General features: G+C 38.5%; 2 protein-coding genes and 1 long non-coding RNA gene across 4 annotated transcripts in view; 1 reads left to right on the forward strand and 2 right to left on the reverse strand.

Moving 5' to 3' along the window:
* Positions 1–19,750, forward strand: part of pi4kab (phosphatidylinositol 4-kinase, catalytic, alpha b) — a 29,346-nt gene extending 9,596 nt beyond the window's left edge. Inside the window, exons 20-55 of one of the 2 annotated variants that reach the window (XM_026186214.2) lie at positions 3,330–3,438; positions 4,228–4,364; positions 4,456–4,589; positions 4,697–4,779; positions 4,867–4,937; positions 5,030–5,154; positions 5,243–5,324; positions 5,541–5,624; positions 6,301–6,390; positions 6,561–6,680; positions 7,551–7,565; positions 7,713–7,805; positions 7,898–8,054; positions 8,167–8,294; positions 8,382–8,540; positions 8,880–9,031; positions 9,457–9,564; positions 9,650–9,777; positions 9,961–10,119; positions 10,193–10,272; positions 10,861–11,060; positions 11,789–11,879; positions 12,523–12,690; positions 13,953–14,006; positions 14,099–14,219; positions 14,836–14,965; positions 15,769–15,912; positions 16,018–16,088; positions 16,885–16,991; positions 17,098–17,202; positions 17,296–17,421; positions 17,526–17,646; positions 18,059–18,218; positions 18,296–18,385; positions 18,488–18,571; positions 18,663–19,750. In XM_026186214.2, coding sequence (XP_026041999.1) covers positions 3,330–3,438; positions 4,228–4,364; positions 4,456–4,589; positions 4,697–4,779; positions 4,867–4,937; positions 5,030–5,154; positions 5,243–5,324; positions 5,541–5,624; positions 6,301–6,390; positions 6,561–6,680; positions 7,551–7,565; positions 7,713–7,805; positions 7,898–8,054; positions 8,167–8,294; positions 8,382–8,540; positions 8,880–9,031; positions 9,457–9,564; positions 9,650–9,777; positions 9,961–10,119; positions 10,193–10,272; positions 10,861–11,060; positions 11,789–11,879; positions 12,523–12,690; positions 13,953–14,006; positions 14,099–14,219; positions 14,836–14,965; positions 15,769–15,912; positions 16,018–16,088; positions 16,885–16,991; positions 17,098–17,202; positions 17,296–17,421; positions 17,526–17,646; positions 18,059–18,218; positions 18,296–18,385; positions 18,488–18,571; positions 18,663–18,714 — 4,038 coding nt within the window. In that variant the 3' untranslated portion in view covers positions 18,715–19,750. The remainder of the gene's footprint in view (positions 1–3,329; positions 3,439–4,227; positions 4,365–4,455; positions 4,590–4,696; positions 4,780–4,866; positions 4,938–5,029; positions 5,155–5,242; positions 5,325–5,540; positions 5,625–6,300; positions 6,391–6,560; positions 6,681–7,550; positions 7,566–7,712; positions 7,806–7,897; positions 8,055–8,166; positions 8,295–8,381; positions 8,541–8,879; positions 9,032–9,456; positions 9,565–9,649; positions 9,778–9,960; positions 10,120–10,192; positions 10,273–10,860; positions 11,061–11,788; positions 11,880–12,522; positions 12,691–13,952; positions 14,007–14,098; positions 14,220–14,835; positions 14,966–15,768; positions 15,913–16,017; positions 16,089–16,884; positions 16,992–17,097; positions 17,203–17,295; positions 17,422–17,525; positions 17,647–18,058; positions 18,219–18,295; positions 18,386–18,487; positions 18,572–18,662) is intronic. The other variant, XM_026186215.2, reaches the window with a different exon arrangement.
* On the reverse strand, positions 175–3,031 carry serpind1 (serpin peptidase inhibitor, clade D (heparin cofactor), member 1). Its single transcript, XM_026186216.2, has 7 exons — positions 2,890–3,031; positions 2,457–2,724; positions 1,556–2,199; positions 1,324–1,472; positions 1,113–1,237; positions 824–968; positions 175–697 (listed from the first exon to the last, which is right to left on the reverse strand). The coding sequence occupies exons 2-7, from the start codon at positions 2,714–2,716 to the stop codon at positions 506–508; spliced, it is 1,515 nt and encodes a 504-aa protein (XP_026042001.1). The 5' UTR covers positions 2,717–2,724; positions 2,890–3,031; the 3' UTR covers positions 175–505.
* On the reverse strand, positions 13,916–20,586 carry LOC145432189 (uncharacterized). The gene is made up of 2 exons (XR_013912466.1): positions 20,234–20,586; positions 13,916–14,191 (listed from the first exon to the last, which is right to left on the reverse strand). It is a non-coding gene; the product is annotated as an uncharacterized LOC145432189 (long non-coding RNA).
* Between the last annotated feature and the right edge of the window lie 1,717 nt (positions 20,587–22,303).

The raw sequence follows: 22,303 nt of genomic DNA on the forward strand, positions 1-22,303 counted from the left end.
ACAATCTATTCAGTTTGTATTTTTTTAGTGTGTATATATAGACCTCCACTTGTGTGCTAGTTAGTACTTTCCATTAATAGTAATAGTTTTAGGTCTTAACATATTAAATATTTAAATAGTAAAGTTGAAATTTTCTTTTTTAGAGCACCCCCCCTTTTGTTAAAAAAAAAGTAATTTTACAAGATTAAGCTTTATTCACAGAATTGACTGTTTCACTTCAGCCTTAGAGTAAGAACATTTTCATAATTCTTTTTTCTGAGCACTCTTCTACATTAGTGTCATTGCAGAAGATAAAACGTTAACAGACTGATAAGAATTTATTGAGTTATTCAGAGACACTCTGTGCTTTGAATTATATAAGGGAGAACTTTAAATGTTCAGCTAGAGGCTATACTCGCATGAAAAATTCTTTACTTGATGTCAACTTCTAGAATCAACCAAATCTAGTCGGTCATTCTAAGCAGGCTTGTCATGAATAGTTTAGCTGTGCAACACAACTTTTTGTTTAGCTCTGGGAGGGATTGGCCACCCGGCCCATGAACACAAGGCAGTTCGTGCGGTGCTCGTAGATCAGGAAGAGGAAGGGGTGATCGATGACGAAGCGAATCTGAGAGGAGAGCGGCATGAAGCCCACCTGAGTCAGAGCAGCAGCTTCTGTTCCCTCTTCGTTCACAGTGATGATTCCTTGGTGCTTCAGCTACAGAGAGAAATCAGAATCTGTACATTACTTTGAAAGGAAGTATTGCGTGCTGTTAATAAGATGTCCAAGTGACTGAATGGATCACAGATCAAGGTTATTTGTCAGCGATTTAGTGTTGCTCACCCAGTTCATGGAAACTCTTTCAGAGGTCATGCCAGAGAAATCGGCAGTCTCCTCAAACATGCCAGTGAGGCCCATCTTCTTCATGTTTTCAATCAAGTCATAGTTTTGCTCCAGTTTAAACCGAGGTAGCACAATCTCACGTGTCCTGAAGGGGACATAGAAGTTTGTCATAGTTGAATCGTTTTAAATCGCAACAATATCTGAACTTTTTTTCCCACTTTTCCACATAAACCAATAGCTTTAAAAGATCCTCTACTGAAAAACATTATTGAATGTCTCAGCTGCTGACCTGTTTGTCATGTTTTTGAGCCACTTATTGACAACCGTGGGAGAGATTTCCTGCTCCAAAGACCTCATGCCAGTGAGCTTCCTTGGCAAGGCGATGAGCATGCTGATGTTTCCTGTGTATGGGAGCTGAAAAAAGGAAATTTGATCTTTTTGTGGTGCTGTTTACGCGTCCCTGTTTGGGAGAACATTTTTGTTAAAGATTGGCCACCCACCTGTAGGATATCACAGTCTAAATCGTGATCGGCAGCAGCTAGATAGTTCCCCTTGTTTGTCATCATTGGCACACGTACATTTGTTTTTTCATTAACTCTGAAGTTGCGATAGTGAGTCATTTCTTTAGGGAATTTTTGCTCCCAAGTTCCTGTTTAGTCAAACAAATCAAGTCAAATAGCCATGTTGAAATCATAGGGGTCTTTTGAAAGCATGTCATATTTTTTTTCTCACCTTTGAAGTACAGGTAGTTGAGTAGCATCAGCACCATATTTGGGTCCACACTCTTCAGTGGTTCCCGAATCAGCCCTTTGGTCAGCTTTTGTATGCGTTGGTTTGCCTTAGCCAGAAATGCAGGGTCTCTGAAGTCCACTGACTGAGGCTCTGCAAAATAGTAATTCTTTGTCTCTGCACGGAAAGTATCTTTCACAGAGATGCTGTTCTTGACGTAGACGTCATTTACAGAGCGCAATGTGTAGCCAAAGTTCCTCCTGAAGAGCCTGTGTGTCAGCTTCCTGAATAGCTTGTGCACCGTTGTGTTGTCATAGTGATGACTGGCGTTGACAAACTCAGCGAATCCCAGAACTTTGTAGATCTGATCATGGGTTTCAGATCTCGCTCCTAAAGACATCATCCCCATGGCAATGGAGATCCCAGCGGGTGCTAGCAGGATGTTGTCAGTTTGGTTGACGTTGTTTCGAAGACTTCGATAGAGGTTAAAGCCAAAGCGGCCATTCACCATGTTGAGGCGCTGAAGGCGAGAACGACCGTGGAACAGTCGCAGAAGTCTGGCACGCCGAATCTTTGGGTCAGAGGGTTCGGCAAAGATGTCAATGTCGGGGGCTGGTGTGGCGATCTCATCGACCTCATCCCCTTCACTGAAAGACATGCTTAGAGTCATCATCTAAACATTTAAAAGTAGAATAATAAGTAACTGTTTATTGTGGTTTGTTCATGTGTCCCATAGGTGATGTGTATACACAGTTACATCATCAACACTACCAAGAAAAATATCACAAGTGTACAAGTGTTTATGTTGTAAACTAACTTCAGTTAAAATACACTTTAAGTATTTTTACAAAAACATATTTAAACAATCCACCCTAGTAAAAAAAAATAAATCACTAATACTTACATGTAGTCATCACTGCCTGCTGCTAGGATCTTATCGAAATCAATATAATCTTCATCCTCAAAGCCATCAAATAGGTCATTAGTGACAGTGTTTTCCTTGTGGTACTCCAAGGGTAGGGACTCTATGTCCACTGTGCCATCTGCTTCGAAGCCTCTGGGGTCGGGTTTGGGGTCACTGAAGTGAGAGCTGAGATCTTTGATTCCAGCCCGAGATGGACTAGCCAGCAGACAGACTGCTGAGATGAGAGTGATGACCCACATCCTAATGGCTGAGGCAGAGGAAATGCATATTTAGCACGACCACTTTAAATAGATTTGATTCAATTAGATGCTGAAAAATCTGTAGATGTGAAATAATTTGCTTGCTGTTGAAAAATTTAACCTAGTTTTTTAATGATAACAGCAGTTTGTCTATAATAACGGTAATGTCTTACCTTTACCGAGTCGTGGTGTAAAGTCTTCTGTTGCTTCTGTTTGTAGGACTAAGAGCAAAGAATTGAATACACCACTGAACTTTGATGTGGGCTTCTCTTGAACAAATAAACCAGATCAAACAGACCAAAACGTCCTGTGACTGACTCAAACCTTTAACTCTTCACCATTCTGCTCACTTGTTAAGAATATATTTTACTAACAGTTAAATCTCCTGTAGTTCAGTAACACATTGTTTGCAGCTGTTAATTTATTTGTAAGCCTTACACTTTTTTAGTATGCATAATATCCAGTGTGTAATAACCTTTTGTACTCAAAGGAAGTACCAGTATTTTGGGGGATTTTTTTTATATTCACTTTTTGCATAAAATTATTGATTTAAGCGATAATTGCTCTAAATCAATCATTGTTATCTGTCTTGTCTGGCTTTTTTGACTCATAGTTGACCAGGAGGCTTCCACCAATCAAAGAGGCCAAGCCCCGCCTCCAGAAGCTGTTTAGGGACTTCTGGTTGTACTCAGTGGTCATGGGTTTTGCTGTGGAAGGATCAGGTAAGCAAAGAATTAAGTAATTTTCATATGCTAAGCTCATATGTTAAGCTCCTCCCATGATGAGGCTCCTTGCCTTGTTCAGCACTGATGTTTTGGAATCTCAAGGCATCTGTAGCTTTCATTTATAAAACATAGATCATGTAGTTGTTGGTTTAGACTTAAACAAGCACAATTACAAGAAATATAATAATCATGAAGATTTTATACCAAAAATATAAAGATAGATCAATTGTCACAAACTTAATTTAATTTTAAGATTCACCATAAACATAAGATTCATAGGTCTGTGTCAGTGTCTAACCAGAAGTACTAGGAGGTGCTTCTGCAGTAGCCAGGGGTATGTGGAGTGAAGAACTGAGTAGAATTTAACAAGATCTAGAAGGGAAAGGTAATAGATGCATAGTCAGTAGTACATTGTAGTCAGAAGTTATTAAAAGAAATACATTAACAGTTATAAATTAGAATGAAATTGCTGGCTTACAGTAAAATTATTAAACATGATTGTGTATAATTTCCTTAGAGATTAATAAAGTATTCTGATTCTGAAAACAAAGTTGTTGCACAAACTTTGAGGATAAATCAGTGAAACTGATCAGTAATAGATGTTAAATTAAGTAAAATTCTAAAAATAAAAGAAACGTTCCAAATTCTGTTCAAAATGGATTCAGCTTATTTTTTTTTTTGTCCCGGTACATCTGCCACAGCTGTGTTGATATGTGGAATGAAAAAGGCTCACAGCAGCAAACCAACATGTTTCTGTATTTCTTGAAATATATTTTGTCTTTTTAGGGCTTTGGCCAGAGGAGTGGTATGAAGGTGTGTGTGAGATTGCTACCAAGTCTCCTCTTCTCACCTTCCCCAGTGGAGAACCTCTGCGGTCTGAGCTACAGTACAACTCGGCTCTGAAAAACGACACAGTCACCCCGGTACAGTGTTCAAAATAGTTTTGATTATTTTTTTTTAATTAAAGGAATACCAGAATGAATCTTTAGGTGTTCAAATCTTTTTTTCCTCCAGGCGGAGTTGAGTGAACTGCGGGCAACCATCAGCAATCTCCTTGACCCACCTCCTGAAGGGTCTGCCCTCATTAACAAGCTAGACTTTGCCATGTCCACATACCTGCTCTCCGTCTACCGATTAGAATACATGAGGTCAGCTCTATTGGCATGAGCTTAATTTCCTTATCTTTTCTCACTTTGATTGCTTAAGTGAGGTCAAAATGTGCAAAAATATAATTTCCTCCTGTTATCTCTCTCAGGATGCTGCGATCCAATGATCCTGATAGGTTCCAGGTCATGTTTCGATACTTTGAAGACAAAGCCATCCAGAAAGACAAATCTGGTGAGAGCTTTGTGCCCGAATCAATTTAATCATCCTGTTGTCTTTTTAATATATGGAACCCATTTTCTCAGTTTTCCTTTTTTGCAGGCATGATGCAGTGCATCATTTGTGTTGGCGACAAGGTATTTGATGTTTTCCTTCAGATGATGGCTGAGAAGGTAGGGGGTATTTAAATAGTAAAATATGTGGAGCTTGCAACATTTAATTAAGTTCAGATTTTAAAAAATCATTTTGTTTCTAATGTTTTCAGGCAAAGACCAAAGAACACGAAGAAGAATTAGAGCGTCATGCCCAATTCTTGTTGGTGAACTTTAATCATACCCACAAGAGGATCCGCAGAGTAGCAGACAAATACCTCTCTGGTTTGGCTGAGACGTGAGTAGAAATCATTTAGTTACCTTGTCTGCTTTTTTCTCGCTTATCATTTTTTCTAAGTATTTTTACATCCTTCTTTCTGAACCAGATTCCCTCATCTACTCTGGAGCGGTCGTGTGTTAAAGACCATGTTGGACATTCTGCAGACACTCTCTCTGTCACTAAGTGCTGTGAGTATGAGGAGAGGGTTGATGTGATAGACAGAGTGCCAGGTTCTCTGTTTGAGTGCCTGGTTCTCGGTCCCTGTACCGATAACATAATGCAGAGTCAGCAAGTCGGTGTGCTGTGGTCGAATAAAAGAGGTTTTAAGTTAGATCTCATGGAAGTGTTTAAATAGATGCAAATATAGACTTCATGTGAACAAAATGTATTCTCCTTTACTTTAGGACATTCATAAGGACCAGCCATACTATGACATTCCCGACACCCCATACAGGATCACTGTTCCTGACACATACGAAGCCAGAGAGGTGAGTTTGGGCTGTTATTACACTTCTGACCACTAGAGGACAGCACAGTATGGGCTTCAACAATAGTAGGGAGAGAGTTCTTTTTTATCATATCAAGTGTAAACTGTATTTTAATGGTGGACTGAGGTTTGGGCTCTTAAAAAAATGTAGAAGTTAAATAAACAAGTGGCATTTGGTTTGTGCTAGAATTTATTTTACTCAGTGAATGTCCGCCACTCTTTTTGCCATCAGAAGAAAGATGCCCAATGAATTTACTTTACCAAATGAACCATCCCGGCCTTGCCGTATCGGTCTATTTGATTCACCTTTTGTTTATTTTTGTTTATTTTATTTTATTTTCACTTGCTACACACGGGACAGACAGACTGGGGGAAAGAAAAGGGAGAAAGAAAGAGAGGTAGGGAAAGAAAAACAGCGGGGAAGAGGAACGGTGATGAAGGGCAAAAAAACAAAAACAAACAAAACAAACAGACAAAAAATACACATATCAATCACCTGGATCACCTGTTGAGAAAGAAAAAAGAGAAAACAAGCAAAGAAAAAGAGAGCAATATAATAAACAACATCATTGCAATGATCTATGTGAATATAACAGTAAATACTAAATATTGAATATTATTGCCACTCTTGTTCTTAATAAAGTAGCACTATGCCTTTATTTCCCAACTCCTTTTAGAGCATAGTAAAAGACTTTGCTGCTCGCTGTGGTGAGATCCTGAAAGAAGCAATGAAATGGGCTCCTTCGGTCACAAAGTCCCACCTACAGGTTAGTTTCTTTTAAGTTTTTATTTAATAGATGGCCACTATTAATTTATTTTAAGCAAGCAATTAACTTTTACCTCTGCATTTTGAAAAGGAGTGTTTACTTTGAGTAAACAAGGCATAAGTGACTGTAAATGATTCTTGTCATATCTGCTATTTCGATTTTTCTTGCAGGAGTATCTGAACAAGCATCAGATCTGGGTGTCAGGACTGTCACAGCACACTGGCCTTGCAATGGCCACAGAGAGCATACTTCACTTTGCAGGCTACAACAGACAGAGTACTACACTAGGCGTGAGTCACAGATACACTTACAGCCACGGCTTCACACAAATCCTTCTGATCACCGCAGTTATCATACTGTAAATATTGGATTTAACCCCCAACTAAATGTCAAGATAAATGTAGACAAAATGAACCAAACTGATGGTGAGATAGAATCTACTGCATTTTAGCAATTCTGCAGAAAGATAACATTCACTAAACCAATACGGTATTTTTTTTAATATATAGTTTAGATGCAAATTAGTGCAAAGACACAGTGCAAAGATATGTGTAGTCAGAATTCTTAGAGCACAGTAGATGACAGGAGAAAGAGCATTTTAGTAACACACTGTACTTGGAGCAAACTGCAAACTAAGAATGTTTAATTCTAAATGGCCTCCCAGGTTTGTTGATTGAATGCTCATTAACAGCTGTCCAACATAAAGTGCTTTTTAACATGCCATGTGCAATTTAGCAGCTTTGCCAAAGACGTCGGCTTTTTGTTTGTATTCAGAAAAAGGTCCTTGTTGATTTTTTTTGTTGTGCACATATAGCTTGTGTGTTTTATTTAGTTGCTTTTTAAACAATTTGTAGATGTCTATGTTCATGTGTGCATGCTTACTAGTCTGTGTGACATTATTTTGCTTGCTAGGCATTTCTTATATTTTCTTTGGGCCTGCATTCTGCTATATCTGTCTTTTCATTTGCTTCATTTGTTGTATTTTGTCTTTATTAAACTGCACCGAACTACCTACCTGGTTGCTTGGCCTGTGTACGGATTTGCTGGTTACCTGGTTACTTACCTGCAATGGACTGGTGGGTTGGTTGGCTGGCTGGCTGGTTGCCCATTTGGCTTACTGGTTATGCCGGTACTGTCCTCCACCATGTGCCCAACCATAGGCTGCTTTCCCTCAGGTTGGTCTGATCACTAAATACAGAGAAAAAGGCCTCAGGCATGACACCCTCAGTATATCCAAGTGTGACATTAAAGCTGTCGCTCATGCTTCCATAGTTTCCATGCAGTTATTTGGCAGTTACATTGTGTTTTTTTCCCCCCTTCAGACCACCCAGCTGACAGAGAGACCAGCATGTGTGAAAAAAGACTACTCCAACTTCATGGCGTCACTCAATCTGCGAAACCGGTACACAGGAGAGGTAAACTATACTGGGAATATTTAAAAGCACAGCTACTCCTATTCTCTTCTGCTCTCTGATGCTATCTCCTGTCTTTTTTATGTACTGTCTAGGTGGCTGGTATGATCCAGTTCTCAGAGGCGACTCACAGCCAGTCGGATCTCAACAAGTTGATGATCCATCAGATGACCAGTGCTCTAGATAAAAAAGACCCCGAGGCCTTCACCCAGGCCATGTTCAAGATGGCTGCCCTCCTTATAACTACCAAAAGTGAGCAGCTCTGCTTCTCTTAAATCACGCCTGTTATTTATTTATTCATTTAATTATTATATAAAGTTCACTTTTCATTAGTAATTTTCTTGTTTTTATGTCTGGCTTTCAGACTGCGATCCACTGCTCTTGCACCATCTTTGTTGGTCTCCTCTGAAGATGTTTACAGAACATGGCATGGAAACTGCCATTGCCTGCTGGGAATGGCTACTGGCTGCGCACAATGGGGTGGAAGTGCCAGTATGTGTCACTTCTCTTAAAATCGTTTAAATAATTACATGAATGCATGTTTAGTTTAAGTTGATTATCTTTAATGTTTCTTCTTAGTTCATGCGTGAAATGGCAGGAGCTTGGCAGATGACAGTAGAGCTGAAAATGGGTTTATTCTTGGAGGCTAAGGTCGAGGCTGGCCCTCTGGCTGTCTCAGAGGAGAGTCAACCTACACCCTGTGCTCCTGATGTCGTGCCTCACTTCCTCTGGATAGAGGTCAGTTATACAGAATAATATTGTGTTGTTTGCTGTTTAATGTTCATTTTTAAAAGTAATGTGGCCATCTAGCTGCTTTTGAACTGTTTCTTTGCTGAATGTTTTTCATCACTTGTCCTGACTTTTAATGGATAGATATCTAATTAAAGACGGTGCTGAGTGAGTCCAGCATATTGTAGGTCAATACTGATCAGTTTTTAAATCTATTTTAATATGCTACATCTGGAAGAGTCGATCAGCCCAAGAATTTTGGATCTCATCACCTACAAAGCTTATTTGTTTCTACAAACTGGTAAAGGTTGGAGACATAAACATTTTCTTTTTCTTTCTTTCTTCAAGTTTCTGGTGCAGAGGTTCGAGATAGCCAAGTACTCCAGTGCTGACCAAGTGGAGATTTTCACCGCCATTTTACAGCGATCTCTGTCTTTGAATGTAGGAGGATCCAAAAGCAGCATAAACAAACATATTGCTGCCATTGGACCAAGATTCAGGTGTTTACTTTGAAATACTGTGGCAATCATAGTATTTGTTTACAAATACAACTGTTTACAATTGTCTATTTATACTCGCAATTGTATATCTACAATCTGTATAGTTTTCATATTTTTAACCACATGTATAACCTATTCATAGCCTGTACATAGCTTGTACACTCACTACAGCTATAGCCTGTACATACTTATAGTTATAGTATACTCAGAACACACCTTCATACCGTGTACGTTGTAACATACCTATAATAGATCTATATTCTGTATTAAATCTATATTATCGCTAAAGCACTTTCTGGATGGATGCAAACTGCATTTCGTTGGCTTGTACTTGTAACATGTGCAATAACAATGAAGTTGAATTCTATTCTATTCTATCAGCAGCATCGCCAAATGCATAATCCTAAACTGTTGCTTTATTTCAGACTGTTGACTCTTGGTCTTAATCTTCTGCATGCTGATGTGGTGACAAATGCTACCATCAGGAACGTACTGCGAGAAAAAATCTATTCCACAGCTTTTGATTACTTCAGGTAATTAAACTAGTTTTATTTGCGATAAAGAAAAAGTGTCTTTAAAGCTGTTTAATGACTTATTTTTATGTTTGTTTCTGTGTAGCGTTGCTCCCAGATTTCCCACTCAAACAGATAAAAGGCTGAGAGAAGACATCAGTATAATGATCAAGTTTTATGCCAGCCTGCAGTCTGACAAGAAATATCTGACTGCCAACCAGCTGGTTCCTCCAGGTATATCTTCAGTAATTATTAATGAATAACTATTTTGTACAGCCATTGTCATCACTCTGTGATGTTATACTGATGCTTTGAACAGAAAAAAACAGTCACAGGATTTCAGTCATCAGTATTATTTTCTTAAAGTTTATGTTTTGATGTTTAGATCTGGGCCTGATGGTATTTATTGTTACACAGATCCCCAAGACATGTCTGTGAACAGCCTGTCTGTAGTGGCAGTGACAGACAGCCGAAGCAGTCTCGACGTAGCAGTGGGTCAGAGGCAGCAGGTCGCTCAGGGATGGATCAACACATACCCTCTGTCCTCAGGGATGTCCACCATATCCAAGAAATCAGGTAAAACACGCAGTGTGTTAAAATTATATATGCAGTGACTTCTTTTTCACCACTCTTTCTTTATACATTTCAGGACTGTCTAAAAAAAGCAATAGAGGCACCCAGCTGCACAAGTATTACATGAAACGCAGGACTCTTCTTCTGGCTTTACTGGTATTTCAACAAGTATTATTATTCACAAATATGTGGCAATAAAGTGAAGCGCATGCTTTAGTATATTTTTCTTTTTATGAATAGATAGTTGCAAGTTGACCTATTATGCTTTTTCTGTTACAGTGCTGCATGATTATATTAAACATGAATAAAATGTAAAAATCCTGAAGTCAGAGTATATACAAGTATTCTCTATGAGCCATAAGCTCAGGTTTTAGACTTTTTTTTCTACTCTTGGTTCTGCATGATGTCACTGACAGCGGGTAGCCTTAATATGGTCAGTTCAGGCACAGCAGTTCCACTTGTCTGCTCTTCAAACTCTCTGACTGGGCAGCCAGTAAGAAGTAGTTGACTTGCAGGGAGAGTGGCTTGAACATTGAGGAACTTGTTTCAGGGAGACAATAAACTTGAATGACATAAATAAGGGTTAAATTGAACTGGAAATCATTCAATAATAACAAATGTAAATAAGCATAATAGGTCATCTTTTTAATTTGGGCTTCTACTTTAGCTACTTTATGTTTCACAATCTTCATAATGCAAATTACATGAAATCCAACTGATCTAAACTTGTATGTTTCTTTCCAGGCCAGTGAGATTGAGCGGCTGACAATATGGTACAATCCCTTATCCACTCAAGAGCTTGCCATTACTACAGAACAGTCAGTGGAGACAAGTATTGCTAACTGGAGATCCAGATACATCAGTCTGACGGAGAAACAGTGGAAGGACAACGTCAATCTAGCGTGGAGCATAGCACCCTACCTTGCCCTCCAGCTGCCTGCCAGGTACACAGAACATCAAAGTGCTTTGCATCCTGTTTCATAAATGTAATACATTCTGTCTAATTTGAAAATTTGAAAAACTTGAATGCTTGTGTTCAACAGAAAACAGTTAAAGTAAAAAGCATAAATTAAAAAAAAATCTTGTTTTAAATTCTGAAATAATAAAATAATGTTTGGTGTATCCACCATCCTTCCTCTGCACATGTCCAAACCATCTCAGCATCGCCTTTCTGACTTTGTCTCTAAAATGCTTAAACTGAGCCGTCCCTCTGAGAGACTCATTTTTAGTCTTGTCCATCTTGGTCTCCCACTGAAAATGTTAACATCACATGTTCACCTTGGCTTTCTGTATTTTTGTCAGTGCCATCGTTTCCAAACCGTACATGATGGCAGTTTTCACTAACAGTTTTTTTTTTTTTTTTTGTAAATTCTTCCCTTTCATTCTTGCACTTCTTGCTGTCGCAAGTCACCTCTGACACTCATCTTCACCATTGCTAAATTAAAAATCTAGTTATTGGTAATTAAATATCAAAATATGAATAAAACATCAAGGGAAAAAAACTCATTGGCCATGAAACTGCTTTAAAATAACATGAGACAGCAACAGATGGCTGACTTTGGCTTGTTTAGCAACTTAAATAATTTTGTTGTTGAAATAAGGTAAGTGTCATGTGTCATTTATGGATAGACATAAGCCATTTATTGATTTTTATTTATTTATTTTGTTTCAGGTTCAAAAACACAGAGGCTATTGTCTCTGAGGTGACTCGTTTAGTGCGAATGGATCCAGCTGCTGTGTGTGACGTTCCTGAGGCAGTCAAGGTGAGATCTACCACCTGTCTTCACAAACCACCAGGTGGATTGTGACAATTGTCTGTTTGGTTTAATTCATGATGCTTTTATTTTAGTGTCGAGCAAACATCATGTGTGCAAGAACAAACTTAGAGTGAATGGTTTAAAGTACTGTAACTCAGCTGGTTTTCAGTAAAGGCTTAAACCTCCAGAACAAAGTACCACTGACACAGTAACTGTCATCATGAAACTAACACATTTTATGAACAAACTAAAAAGTTTTTGTTTGTCACTTAGTGTTTTTTTTTAAGTGGCTATAGTGTCACATGAGAAATTGTGTTATTGAGTAATCGTTTTCCCTCCAGCCCTCTTCAGTCCTTTGTGTTTAGTTTTGCGTGATTGAACTCTTAATGAGTCTTGTACCTGTTTAAAGAAGGAGCAGTGGAGGAAAAACACAGCTTTCCCCAATGACCACTGTGATTTTGCAGATAATGCTCTTTGACAGATCATACTTGTTTATTCCAGTTAATTTAGTAACTAATAAACACAGTTTCCTCTGGTGGCTAGTTAGCACACAATCAGGGCTGATTCTGTGATACATTATATGGGACCTATCATAGTAATCCACCTTTGGGTGGATTCAATTTTAATACTTTTTGATGTTTTTCTGCAGTTTCTGGTGACATGGCACACAATTGATGCTGATTCTCCAGAGCTGAGTCATATCCTGTGCTGGGCTCCAGCAGATCCACCAACTGGACTATCCTACTTCTCGTCCATGTACCCTCCTCATCCCCTCACAGCCCAGTATGGGGTCAAAGTGCTCCGCTCCTTTCCTCCCGTGTGTAGAGATATACAATTATTTTCATTTTTTTCACATGGGTGTAAAGATGAACCCAGCTGTTACAGTTAATTCAAGAAAAGTTAAGATTTGACTACCAGAAATGGATAAAGTGTTGAAATGAGCAGCGACAGGAAATTCATAACTGTTAACTAGATGGTTAAAAAGTGAGTGGATAGTTAGCCATAAATCTCATGGGACTGGTTTAACAGTTGAAAATAACATCTGATACCGTCGGCAAACAATTAAACTTGAAAACAGTTAATACGGTCGGATAAACAGTTAAAATAAGTTATTAAAGTGTGGGATAACAGTGTAGGTTAACCATAGAAATTATAGGAGAGAGACAGGGCCTTCAAATAACAATTCCACATCTGCAAACATGGTGGTAGAAGTTGAACTTCCAGTGGAAAACAGTACATTTAAATGGAGGATGAACAAATGTATAGCTAGTTGATCATGTAAGTTAATTGTATGGATCAATGATTCCCAAACCGTGGGGTGAGGTCTCCTGGTGGGACAAATTAATAAGAGAAATTCAGGAAGAAATTACAAGTATGTAGATTTATAAACATTTATTCATTTATTTATATAAAAAGTGAATAAAAATTGTTTTTTGGGTAATAGGAGGTAGTTTGTGATATTACTCTCACCTAAATTTACTGCTCTTTCATTGAGGTTCGTGAAATGTGTGACCCACCTCCCTGTGGCAGGTGGGTCACACATTAGCCATAACACTTTGCAGATAACTCGGTTGCATTAGCAATTTATAGCCAACCGCCTGTGTTCCTTTTTAAGGAAACACATCACTTTCTGTTGTATTTTGATTAGAGTGAAGATTAAGATTGGGTGGGCCCCATGGGGTTTTCTGGATTTAAGTGGGCCACGGCTCGACTTTGGTAATGGCTGCTATAGATCGACAAATGATGTTATCAGTTTGAAAAAACCTCAAGAATAACAGTTTAAATACAGTAGCTACAGTTACAATTGAGTAGTGGTGGGCTAATGGTTGTCCAGATGCAGTTTACAGAAAATTTATAGTTTTATTTTATTTCTAATGTTGATATTAAAGAAGATTTATATGCATGATAGACGGTTTTTAGGTTATCTGATGAAAAAGGGTTGGGAAAGTACCTTCATTTCCCCTTACAAATTTCCTTTCCTTTAAACATGATTAGAAATGACGTTTGAGTGAAGTTTACTGTAATAAGCTAAATTGTTGGTGTAGTGTTAATTACTTTTTGTTTTTATTCTCTTTTTAGGATGCCATTTTGTTTTACATTCCTCAAATTGTACAAGCTCTTCGTTATGACAAGGTAATTATCATATTTTCTGAGTCAGCAAATACATTCAGAGCCCTCGTAACATGAATAAATGATCGAATTTCCCTGTTTGCATCCTGGTGCAGATGGGTTATGTGAGAGAGTACATCCTGTGGGCTGCTCAGAAGTCTCAGCTGCTGGCTCACCAGTTCATCTGGAACATGAAGACGAACATATACCTGGATGAGGAAGGAAACCAAAAAGATCGTGAGATGCTCACCTTCATTATTTCTTCACTATGCCACACTCACACTAAAAAAAGCAGTGGGTCTAGAACATGTGCAATGACCAATAATCTTGTTGCCTTTTGAAATGGACCAGACCACATCTGTGACCACTCACAGTCTGATGTTTTCTCCAAAGCATCTTGGTGCCTCAAGATGGCGATAAAACATTAATAAAGACGGTCTTCTGTCAGTTTGGGTCAACTTGGAAATCACATGCAATCTCTTTATGAGAATACAGTGGTTACCCATGTTACATCTTCAGAAACCACAAATCTTTTGCTATCGTATTAACTACAGAACCTCGCAGATTGCTGCAGGATTATGATTTAACTGCAAAATGACATAAATGCATAGCCTTTCTTTTATATAGGATTATAACCAGAATACAACCAGTTGGCATGGAAGTTATTTGCAAACCTTCACCGGTTTGTCTGGAGGTTGGGCAACCTTCACCAGGCAATCTGCCATTGAAAGTATTGCATGTTCAACCTCTGGGTGACCATTTGGTTGCTGCAACTACCAGATGTGAAATGTTCAGTGTAAATATTGCAATATGTTGTTACAGTTGCAAAAACTCAAGATCTTCTGTCCTGCAGCTGACATAGGAGAACTGTTGGAACAGATGGTGGAGGAGATCATCAATTCACTGTCTGGCCCGGCCAAAGACTTCTACCAGAGGGAGTTTGACTTCTTCAATGAAATAACCAATGTGTCAGCCATTATAAAGTATGAAAACACTATTTATTTCACTGTGCTTTTATGAATTTTAAGTTGTTTACGTTTTAGGGAGTTTCCAAAGTGAACTTTTGCTACAGTGTTGCTTCCTTAAGTTATTTTTTCTTCTTTTGTCCTTAACTATGTTCCTCAATCTCAAAACTCATGAACACCTGAGACAAAAGATGAAAAATATCAAGTTAATGTTCTGACTTTTTTCAGAGATTTCAAAGTAACTGCTGGAGTTGAGCCTTTCTGTTTAAAAAGATCCAAGCCCTCTTGGTAATCTGCAAAGTGTTCATGAAGTGATAACACTTATTCCCATGAGCCAAGAAGCTTTGTTCCTTCCCCTGGCTCCAGTGTTCTGCTCTTTAAATCCCTTTGTTGTTCATTTATTTGTCTGTTTGTTGCTTCGCTGTCACTCCCATCATACTTAATTTTGGAAAACAGGCTATGCTGTGTTTCCCCAGCCCCCGACCACCTGTCCACTAGTGTGTACACTCTGCAGCTGATGAGCTGTTTTCTGACAACCTTGATACAGAGAGTGTTTTGTCAGGCCACTAGAGGTTGGGAAATTCCCCTCTGCCCTTATTACAGCACTAATTGCAACAAGCCAGGGGAGAAGGGTCTGTCCCCTGACTTCAAAACTCTATCCTGGCAGCTCCCCTCTGTGGTTAACAGCAGAGCCTGGCTGTCACATATGATCTGGAGTCATTCATGGAGATACCCATGCATGCTTTTCTAAGTAACAGAGGTAATAGACCTACAAGTGTTGTAACTCTGTGAGTTTAAGTTGTTTTGTTTGTCCTTGTCAGACCCTTTCCCAAAGGAGAGGAGAGGAAGAGGGCCTGTCTGGAAGCCATGTCACAGATCAAAGTCCAGCCTGGCTGTTATCTGCCCAGTAACCCAGAGGCCATAGTTTTGGATATAGATTACAAATCTGGTACTCCTATGCAGAGGTGGGCATACTAACCAACTTTTACATTTTTTTTTAGAATTAAAATAAAACAGTGAAATGTTAAAGTGTAAAAATATGCTCTTCTACTCTTTGTGTTTTTGTTTAGTGCTGCCAAGGCTCCCTACCTGGCGAAATTCAAAGTTAAGAGGTGTGGAGTCATTGAGCTGGAAAAAGAAGGTACTGGTTATGTTAAAGGGCTCTTTCAAACGTGCTGCTCTGCTGTGCACAACAATGTGTGTTTCAGTTAACTTGTTACAAATTAACTGAAGTTCCTCCAATCATAAAGTGTTTACTGGTTACAAGATTAGTCCTGCATCACTTAAAGTCTCTCTTCAGTGTGTAATGCAGGGTTTTAATTTTCCTTTAGTTAGATCTATTGGACTGGGATTGGCTTTCAGATAATTTGTGTTATTGATGCAAATCTTAGACTCAAACTCTAAACAGGCATTATTCTGTATGATGAAGCTCGAGCGCAGTAAGGACCAAAACACAATTTCTGAGTGAACAGGGGATAGGGAGTAGTTTTAATGCTTCTGAAACTGGTCATGTGGTTCTCGTCACACTTATCTGACAGACACATCAGAATTCATATTAACAACTGTATGTCGTCATCAGCACCACCCGTATGTGGAATCACCCAGGGCTTAATCCTTGGTTCATATCTCTTTTCTTTATACATAATTGTAATATTTGTTAAATCTAATAGATTCAGATACATTTGTGCTTTGTTTTAAATGACTGCTGAAAACTAATTTCTAAGAATTAGCTCTTCCTTAATCTTTCGCCCATTATTCTTTTGCCTCTTGTGTGTGTGTGTGAATCTGTTTGAAGGATGAGTGTACGATCATGTGTCTGACTGTGTGTTTGTTTGTTAGATATGTACGCTTATCTTTAAGGTGCATTAAAACTGCTGTACAAATATTTATTAAAGTTGCGCTGAGATTAAAAGTGTGCCATAACGTTTCTCCCTCAGGTCTACTGTGTCGCTCCGATTCGGTGGATGAGGGGAAGAGTGAAGAGGAGGCAAAGAGGATCTGTTGGCAGGCAGCCATCTTCAAAGTTGGAGATGATTGCAGACAGGTCTCACTTTCATACTCCTGATAATTAACCTCTCCCTAATTATCATTGCTATCTCTATTTTAGCCCGATTTAATTTTCTCTACTATTTGCTGATTTGTGTTCACAGGACATGCTGGCCCTTCAGATCATCAGCCTCTTTAAGAACATCTTCCAGATGGTGGGCCTTGACCTCTATGTGTTTCCGTACAGGGTGGTGGCCACTGCTCCAGGAGTAAGTTCACACCAACTCCTTCCTTACATGAACTACTGAATGTGCAAATCTATACTTCCTCTTATTCCTCCTCTTTCCGATGTTGTGCCACAGTGTGGAGTGATTGAGTGCATCCCTGACTGCAAGTCTCGTGACCAACTGGGCCGACAGACAGACTTTGGCATGTACGACTATTTCAGGAACCAGTACGGAGATGAATCCACTCTAGCCTTCCAGAAGGTAAATACTGAATCTTAGTTTTTTTTCTAGTAATCTGTCAGTTAAAAGACCATTTTCCTATTGACAGATTTTTTTCATGTTCCCTCCAACTCTTGTCCTTTCAGGCACGGTACAACTTCATTCGCAGTATGGCAGCTTACAGCTTGCTGCTCTTCCTGCTGCAAATAAAAGACAGACACAATGGCAACATCATGCTGGACAGCCAGGGCCACCTCATTCACATTGGTGTGTATTCAGTGTGTTTCTCTGTGTGGTTCTCTTATTGAAACTGTCATTTCGGTTGCTTTTTTTGATTTTCAAGTAAAATTGCCAGTTTTTTCCCATGAACTGTGTCTCACTAATCTATGATGAAAGTCCAGCTGTTTAGTAGTTTATCATTCTTAAAAGAATTTTAAGGCTCTACAAACATTTATACATCAATAAAAAGCAATTACTGTGTGGCATAGAGAAAAATGCTTTAGAAAAATGTAAAAGATGGCTTTCATCCAAAGTTCTGACTGCAGTTTGTGAAAACTCTTCTGAATATTCATAGTTGTATAAATTTTACATAAAATTATCTTTTCCCAACCAAACTCCTATTTTTTTAAAAAAACTATTAATTTATTGAAATTACATCTGTGTGCTTATTTGTTTCCAGACTTTGGGTTCATGTTTGAAAGTTCTCCCGGTGGAAACCTCGGCTGGGAGCCAGATATCAAGATAACTGATGAAATGGTGATGATCATGGGTGGAAAAATGGAGGCGACACCCTTCAAGTGGTTCATGGAGATGTGCGTTAGGGGATACCTGGCGGTCAGGTGAGTGCTGTAGAAAATAATAACTGATCTTTGAATAGTAACATGTAACATTAAGACGAGTTTCTGTGGTGAATCAGGCCCTACATGGATGCAGTCGTCTCCTTGGTCACGCTCATGCTGGACACGGGTCTTCCCTGCTTCAGAGGACAGACCATCAAATTGCTCAAGTGAGTGAGAATGTTTTTGCATTTCGTGCTGATATGAATAAGCTGATTAGAACCTTCAATGCTAGTTGCTGTTGTTGTTAAAAATCTTGTTTCCTCATCTAGGCAGCGATTCAACCCAGGGTTGAGTGAAAAAGATGCAGCATCTTTCATCATCAAAGTCATCCAGAATTGCTTCCTCAGCAACAGGTTGGTAGATTTTATTTCTATGTTTAAGAAAAAAATATGTATATATAGAGTTCTGATTGCATCCTTCTTTTTTTCCCTTTGTGTTAAACAGGAGTAGGACCTACGACATGCTCCAGTATTACCAAAACCAGATCCCATATTAAACATTTGTGCCTAAGCATGTGCATATATTGGCTGGTACATAGTGTGTGCGTGCGTGAGTTTGCGTGTGTGCCTTTGATGATGTTCACCAATGAAGATTGTGGCTCACTGTTTTTGCTGATTGTTGGCTGCTGTCCCTTGTGTTTGTTTCAGCGTCTTGTTTAATTATAAAAATGTCTTTGCTTTACATTTACATTGCATTTTCTCTTATTTATTATGTCATGTGAAAATCAATTATATTATTAATTATTATTCTATTGCACTGGCATCTTGACTTCTGTGTACTTAGAAAAAAAAAATGCTTGTTAATCTGCACGTTAAGTAAAATACTTTATTAGCATTTGTGCCAAATTTAAATAATTTATAATGTCCGTGAATGTGCTTTCTGTTGATTTTAAGGTGGGGTTTGAAATGTAATTGGATACTTAAAGTAGCTAAAGTAGACCAGTTTCAGTTCTGACCATTGTGGCCTATTCTGTCATCTCGTACTTGACTGTACTACTGTGCTTCTCTTTTTAATGGACCAGTCAGAGTACTTTGATCTGTGGCATGGTACTTGTATTTACAGTGAGACTTGACTGTATAGACGTGAGTTACACTGTATGTATTTTTCATATTTCCACTTTCAACAGAAGAAATGATGCTCACATGTTCTGGGAAACACTGGGGCTGAGATTTGTATATTTAGCATTGCCAAATGGGGAGGGGTAATAAATGGTTATAAGTCAGTCTTTTCTATTGTTTGTCTGTGAAGGTAAGGCACAGCTTCATTGTTGGGCAGTTGCATGAAGTTAAATGTTAACTACCATGTAGCCTGTGTCCAATGTGGCTTTTGTTCAAAGATATTTTAGCAATCCACAGTGCCGTGCCCCATTTCTGTACGGTCAGCGTAAGCCTTCATGTATTGTTACTGGTTGTAAAGATTTTGCCTCTTTATATATTTATAGCCATGACCCATTTTCTGTCTCCTTTTCTATCTTCATGCCTTTTGAATGAGAATGCATAAGATATGAAATCAAATAAAGAATTATCACAGTATTTCTTGATGCCTTGTGAAACAAACTGACCAGAACAGAAGGCGTTACACTTGGTGGTACTGTAAAGTTGAAACAAAATATTAAGCAGTATATGATTATATTGGTGCAAAATGCCAATATTTATATTTAAATTGATTTATCATGCAATTTGACTGCTCAGATTTGCTACAGTATGACTTCTTTAGGTAGAACTTATCAAGCAAGAGAGGATCAAGTGAACAGAAGTTAATTAACTTGCACTGAAGAAATAATTCAGACAAAGCCAACAGCAGGGGAAGTGAGTCAGAGTGATACAGTCGTGTGAAAACAACTCTATTCAGTCCTGTTAAAAACTGACTGCTTCCATGGGAATTAAGAGAGTAAGTAGCAGCTAGGTGCTCCTGGTAAAATGCACTTAATTAACTGATCACAAGTAAGTGTGAGCACCTCTATTAAACCAGATGTTTTGGCATTTTGCTGGTCTGGAACATTGAGGTGTACTTACACAATGCCACAGTCTTCCCAGGAGTGGATGTCCCAGCAGATTTGTCCCAAGGCCAGTAAAGAAACTGCATAAACCCCAAGAGCTGCAGCTGTTATTTGTTCATTAAAGTACAATTACGAAAAGATCGAGCAAATACATTTTCTCCTGGGAACCAAATAAGCTGTATCTCTAAAAACAAACAGCGTAGATTTGCAAAGTTACATCTGAGAAATTCTCCTCTTGTAGGACAGATGAGAACAAAGTTAAGACATTTGGCCATTTGCACAGCACATCAACTGGTGAAAGCCAAACAGCATATCAGCACAAACACCTCATATCAAATATCCAGCAACACAACGGCTGAAAAAGAAAATAATCAAGGTTTTGCAATGTCCAAAGTCCAGACCACGACCTTGTATTACTGATCACAGATACACACTAACCACCATGTAGTGAATGTATCATAGATGACAGGCGTGCTATATACCCAGTATTGGATAATCACTTTATCATGAAACCATCACTTTTGTGGCCAACAAATAGTACTGTGATCACGGGACGATCTGTGATTCGTTTCTGTTAAAAAGCCCTGATTTAACAGTTGGTTGTATATCCACCAGAGGGCAGCACATACTGGCATCATTTAATCTGTGTCCAGGTTCTCGAGCTGCTCAAAAAGATACTGCTGATTTCTGTCATAACACACTAACAAGAATGCTACCAAACCTTTTCCCTCTAATAAAAGTGACCTCAAGTGTGCTTCAAGCATTTAGAGATGCACTGACAGATTCTGCTTTTGGAGAACATGGTGCCCTCTGACAGCAGCTTGACTTTAAATGGAGGTGAACTTGTACACTCCTGTTTCTGCTGTATGGAGCGTATGAAATACTCTAATACACCAAGGTTTTACTTCAGATTCATACAGCAGCTCTAGGTGAATAATCGGACACATGCGTCAAAAACAATAGTCCGACAGCTAATAAAAGATGAAGTTGGAAAAATAATCTAAATTTTCTGTTTAGAAATGAAGTTTCAGCCAAGTCTGCTTATGTGACTTATTTATGTAACTTTTAAACGGGCAGCCTTTATAGACTGCAGCTTAGAGTACATTTGGAGTGGGCTGCTGGTTGCATTACCAGATGGGAGTGATCGAGCCGAACCAGCTCAGGGTCAGCACACGCTGGAGCCAACCAGTCAGATGCAGTGAGTGATTGTGGCAAAGATCCCATGACAACACACTTGCTTAGTTTTTTCTTCTACTTTTTTGCAGTGATTTTCATCAAACGTCTACATATTTCAATGTGGGAAAAAAGATGCTGATGGTTACATGTTGGTGTACTCGTCACACTCTGTTTGGTTAAAATTTTATTGTGTACTGATTCACAGGAGAGGAACACACTGATGTAATTTTGATGTTGCTGCATCACTGCAACACACCTTGACCATACAAGAGATTCAAAGTTAGGATCTTTGTACGTATCTATCTATCTATCTATCTATCTATCTATCTATCTATCTATCTATCTATCTATCTATCTATCTATCTATCTATCTATCTATCTATCTATCTATCTATCTATCTATCTATCTATCTATCTATCTATCTATCTATCTATCTATCTATCTATCTATCTATCTATCTATATTCATTCGTTTATTTTCATTTATTTTTTTCACATTTATTGTGGCCCTAACACATTATTATAGAAAACACAATAAGACAGAAAAAACAACAAATGCAAAACAGAAAAGACAAGATTTCAAAATGTTCAATGACCCTTTAGAAAAGCTAGTGAAAAGTTGTCTTTAGCTTTTTGTTTTGTGTTTTATTTGGTGTTATATTGTTGCATTTTGCACCTAAGAGCCATCATAATGTCCATCTATTACTCAGTGCAAGTGTCTAAATGACACCAGACTGGCACATATCTGTTTCCCACAACCTGTCTTTCATTCAAATAATGTTTTGTTTGTTTTATGTGTGCAAATGGGGAAAATCACAAAAAGAGAACGATGCTTTGAGCATTAGATACGGATTTCACACTGGATGTATTTTGATGCTGACAGTATGAAGTGCAGTTGAGTTAATGTCTT

This window comes from Astatotilapia calliptera, chromosome 12 (genome assembly GCF_964374335.1).
Source record: "Astatotilapia calliptera chromosome 12, fAstCal68.1, whole genome shotgun sequence".
Lineage (NCBI taxonomy): Eukaryota > Metazoa > Chordata > Actinopteri > Cichliformes > Cichlidae > Astatotilapia > Astatotilapia calliptera.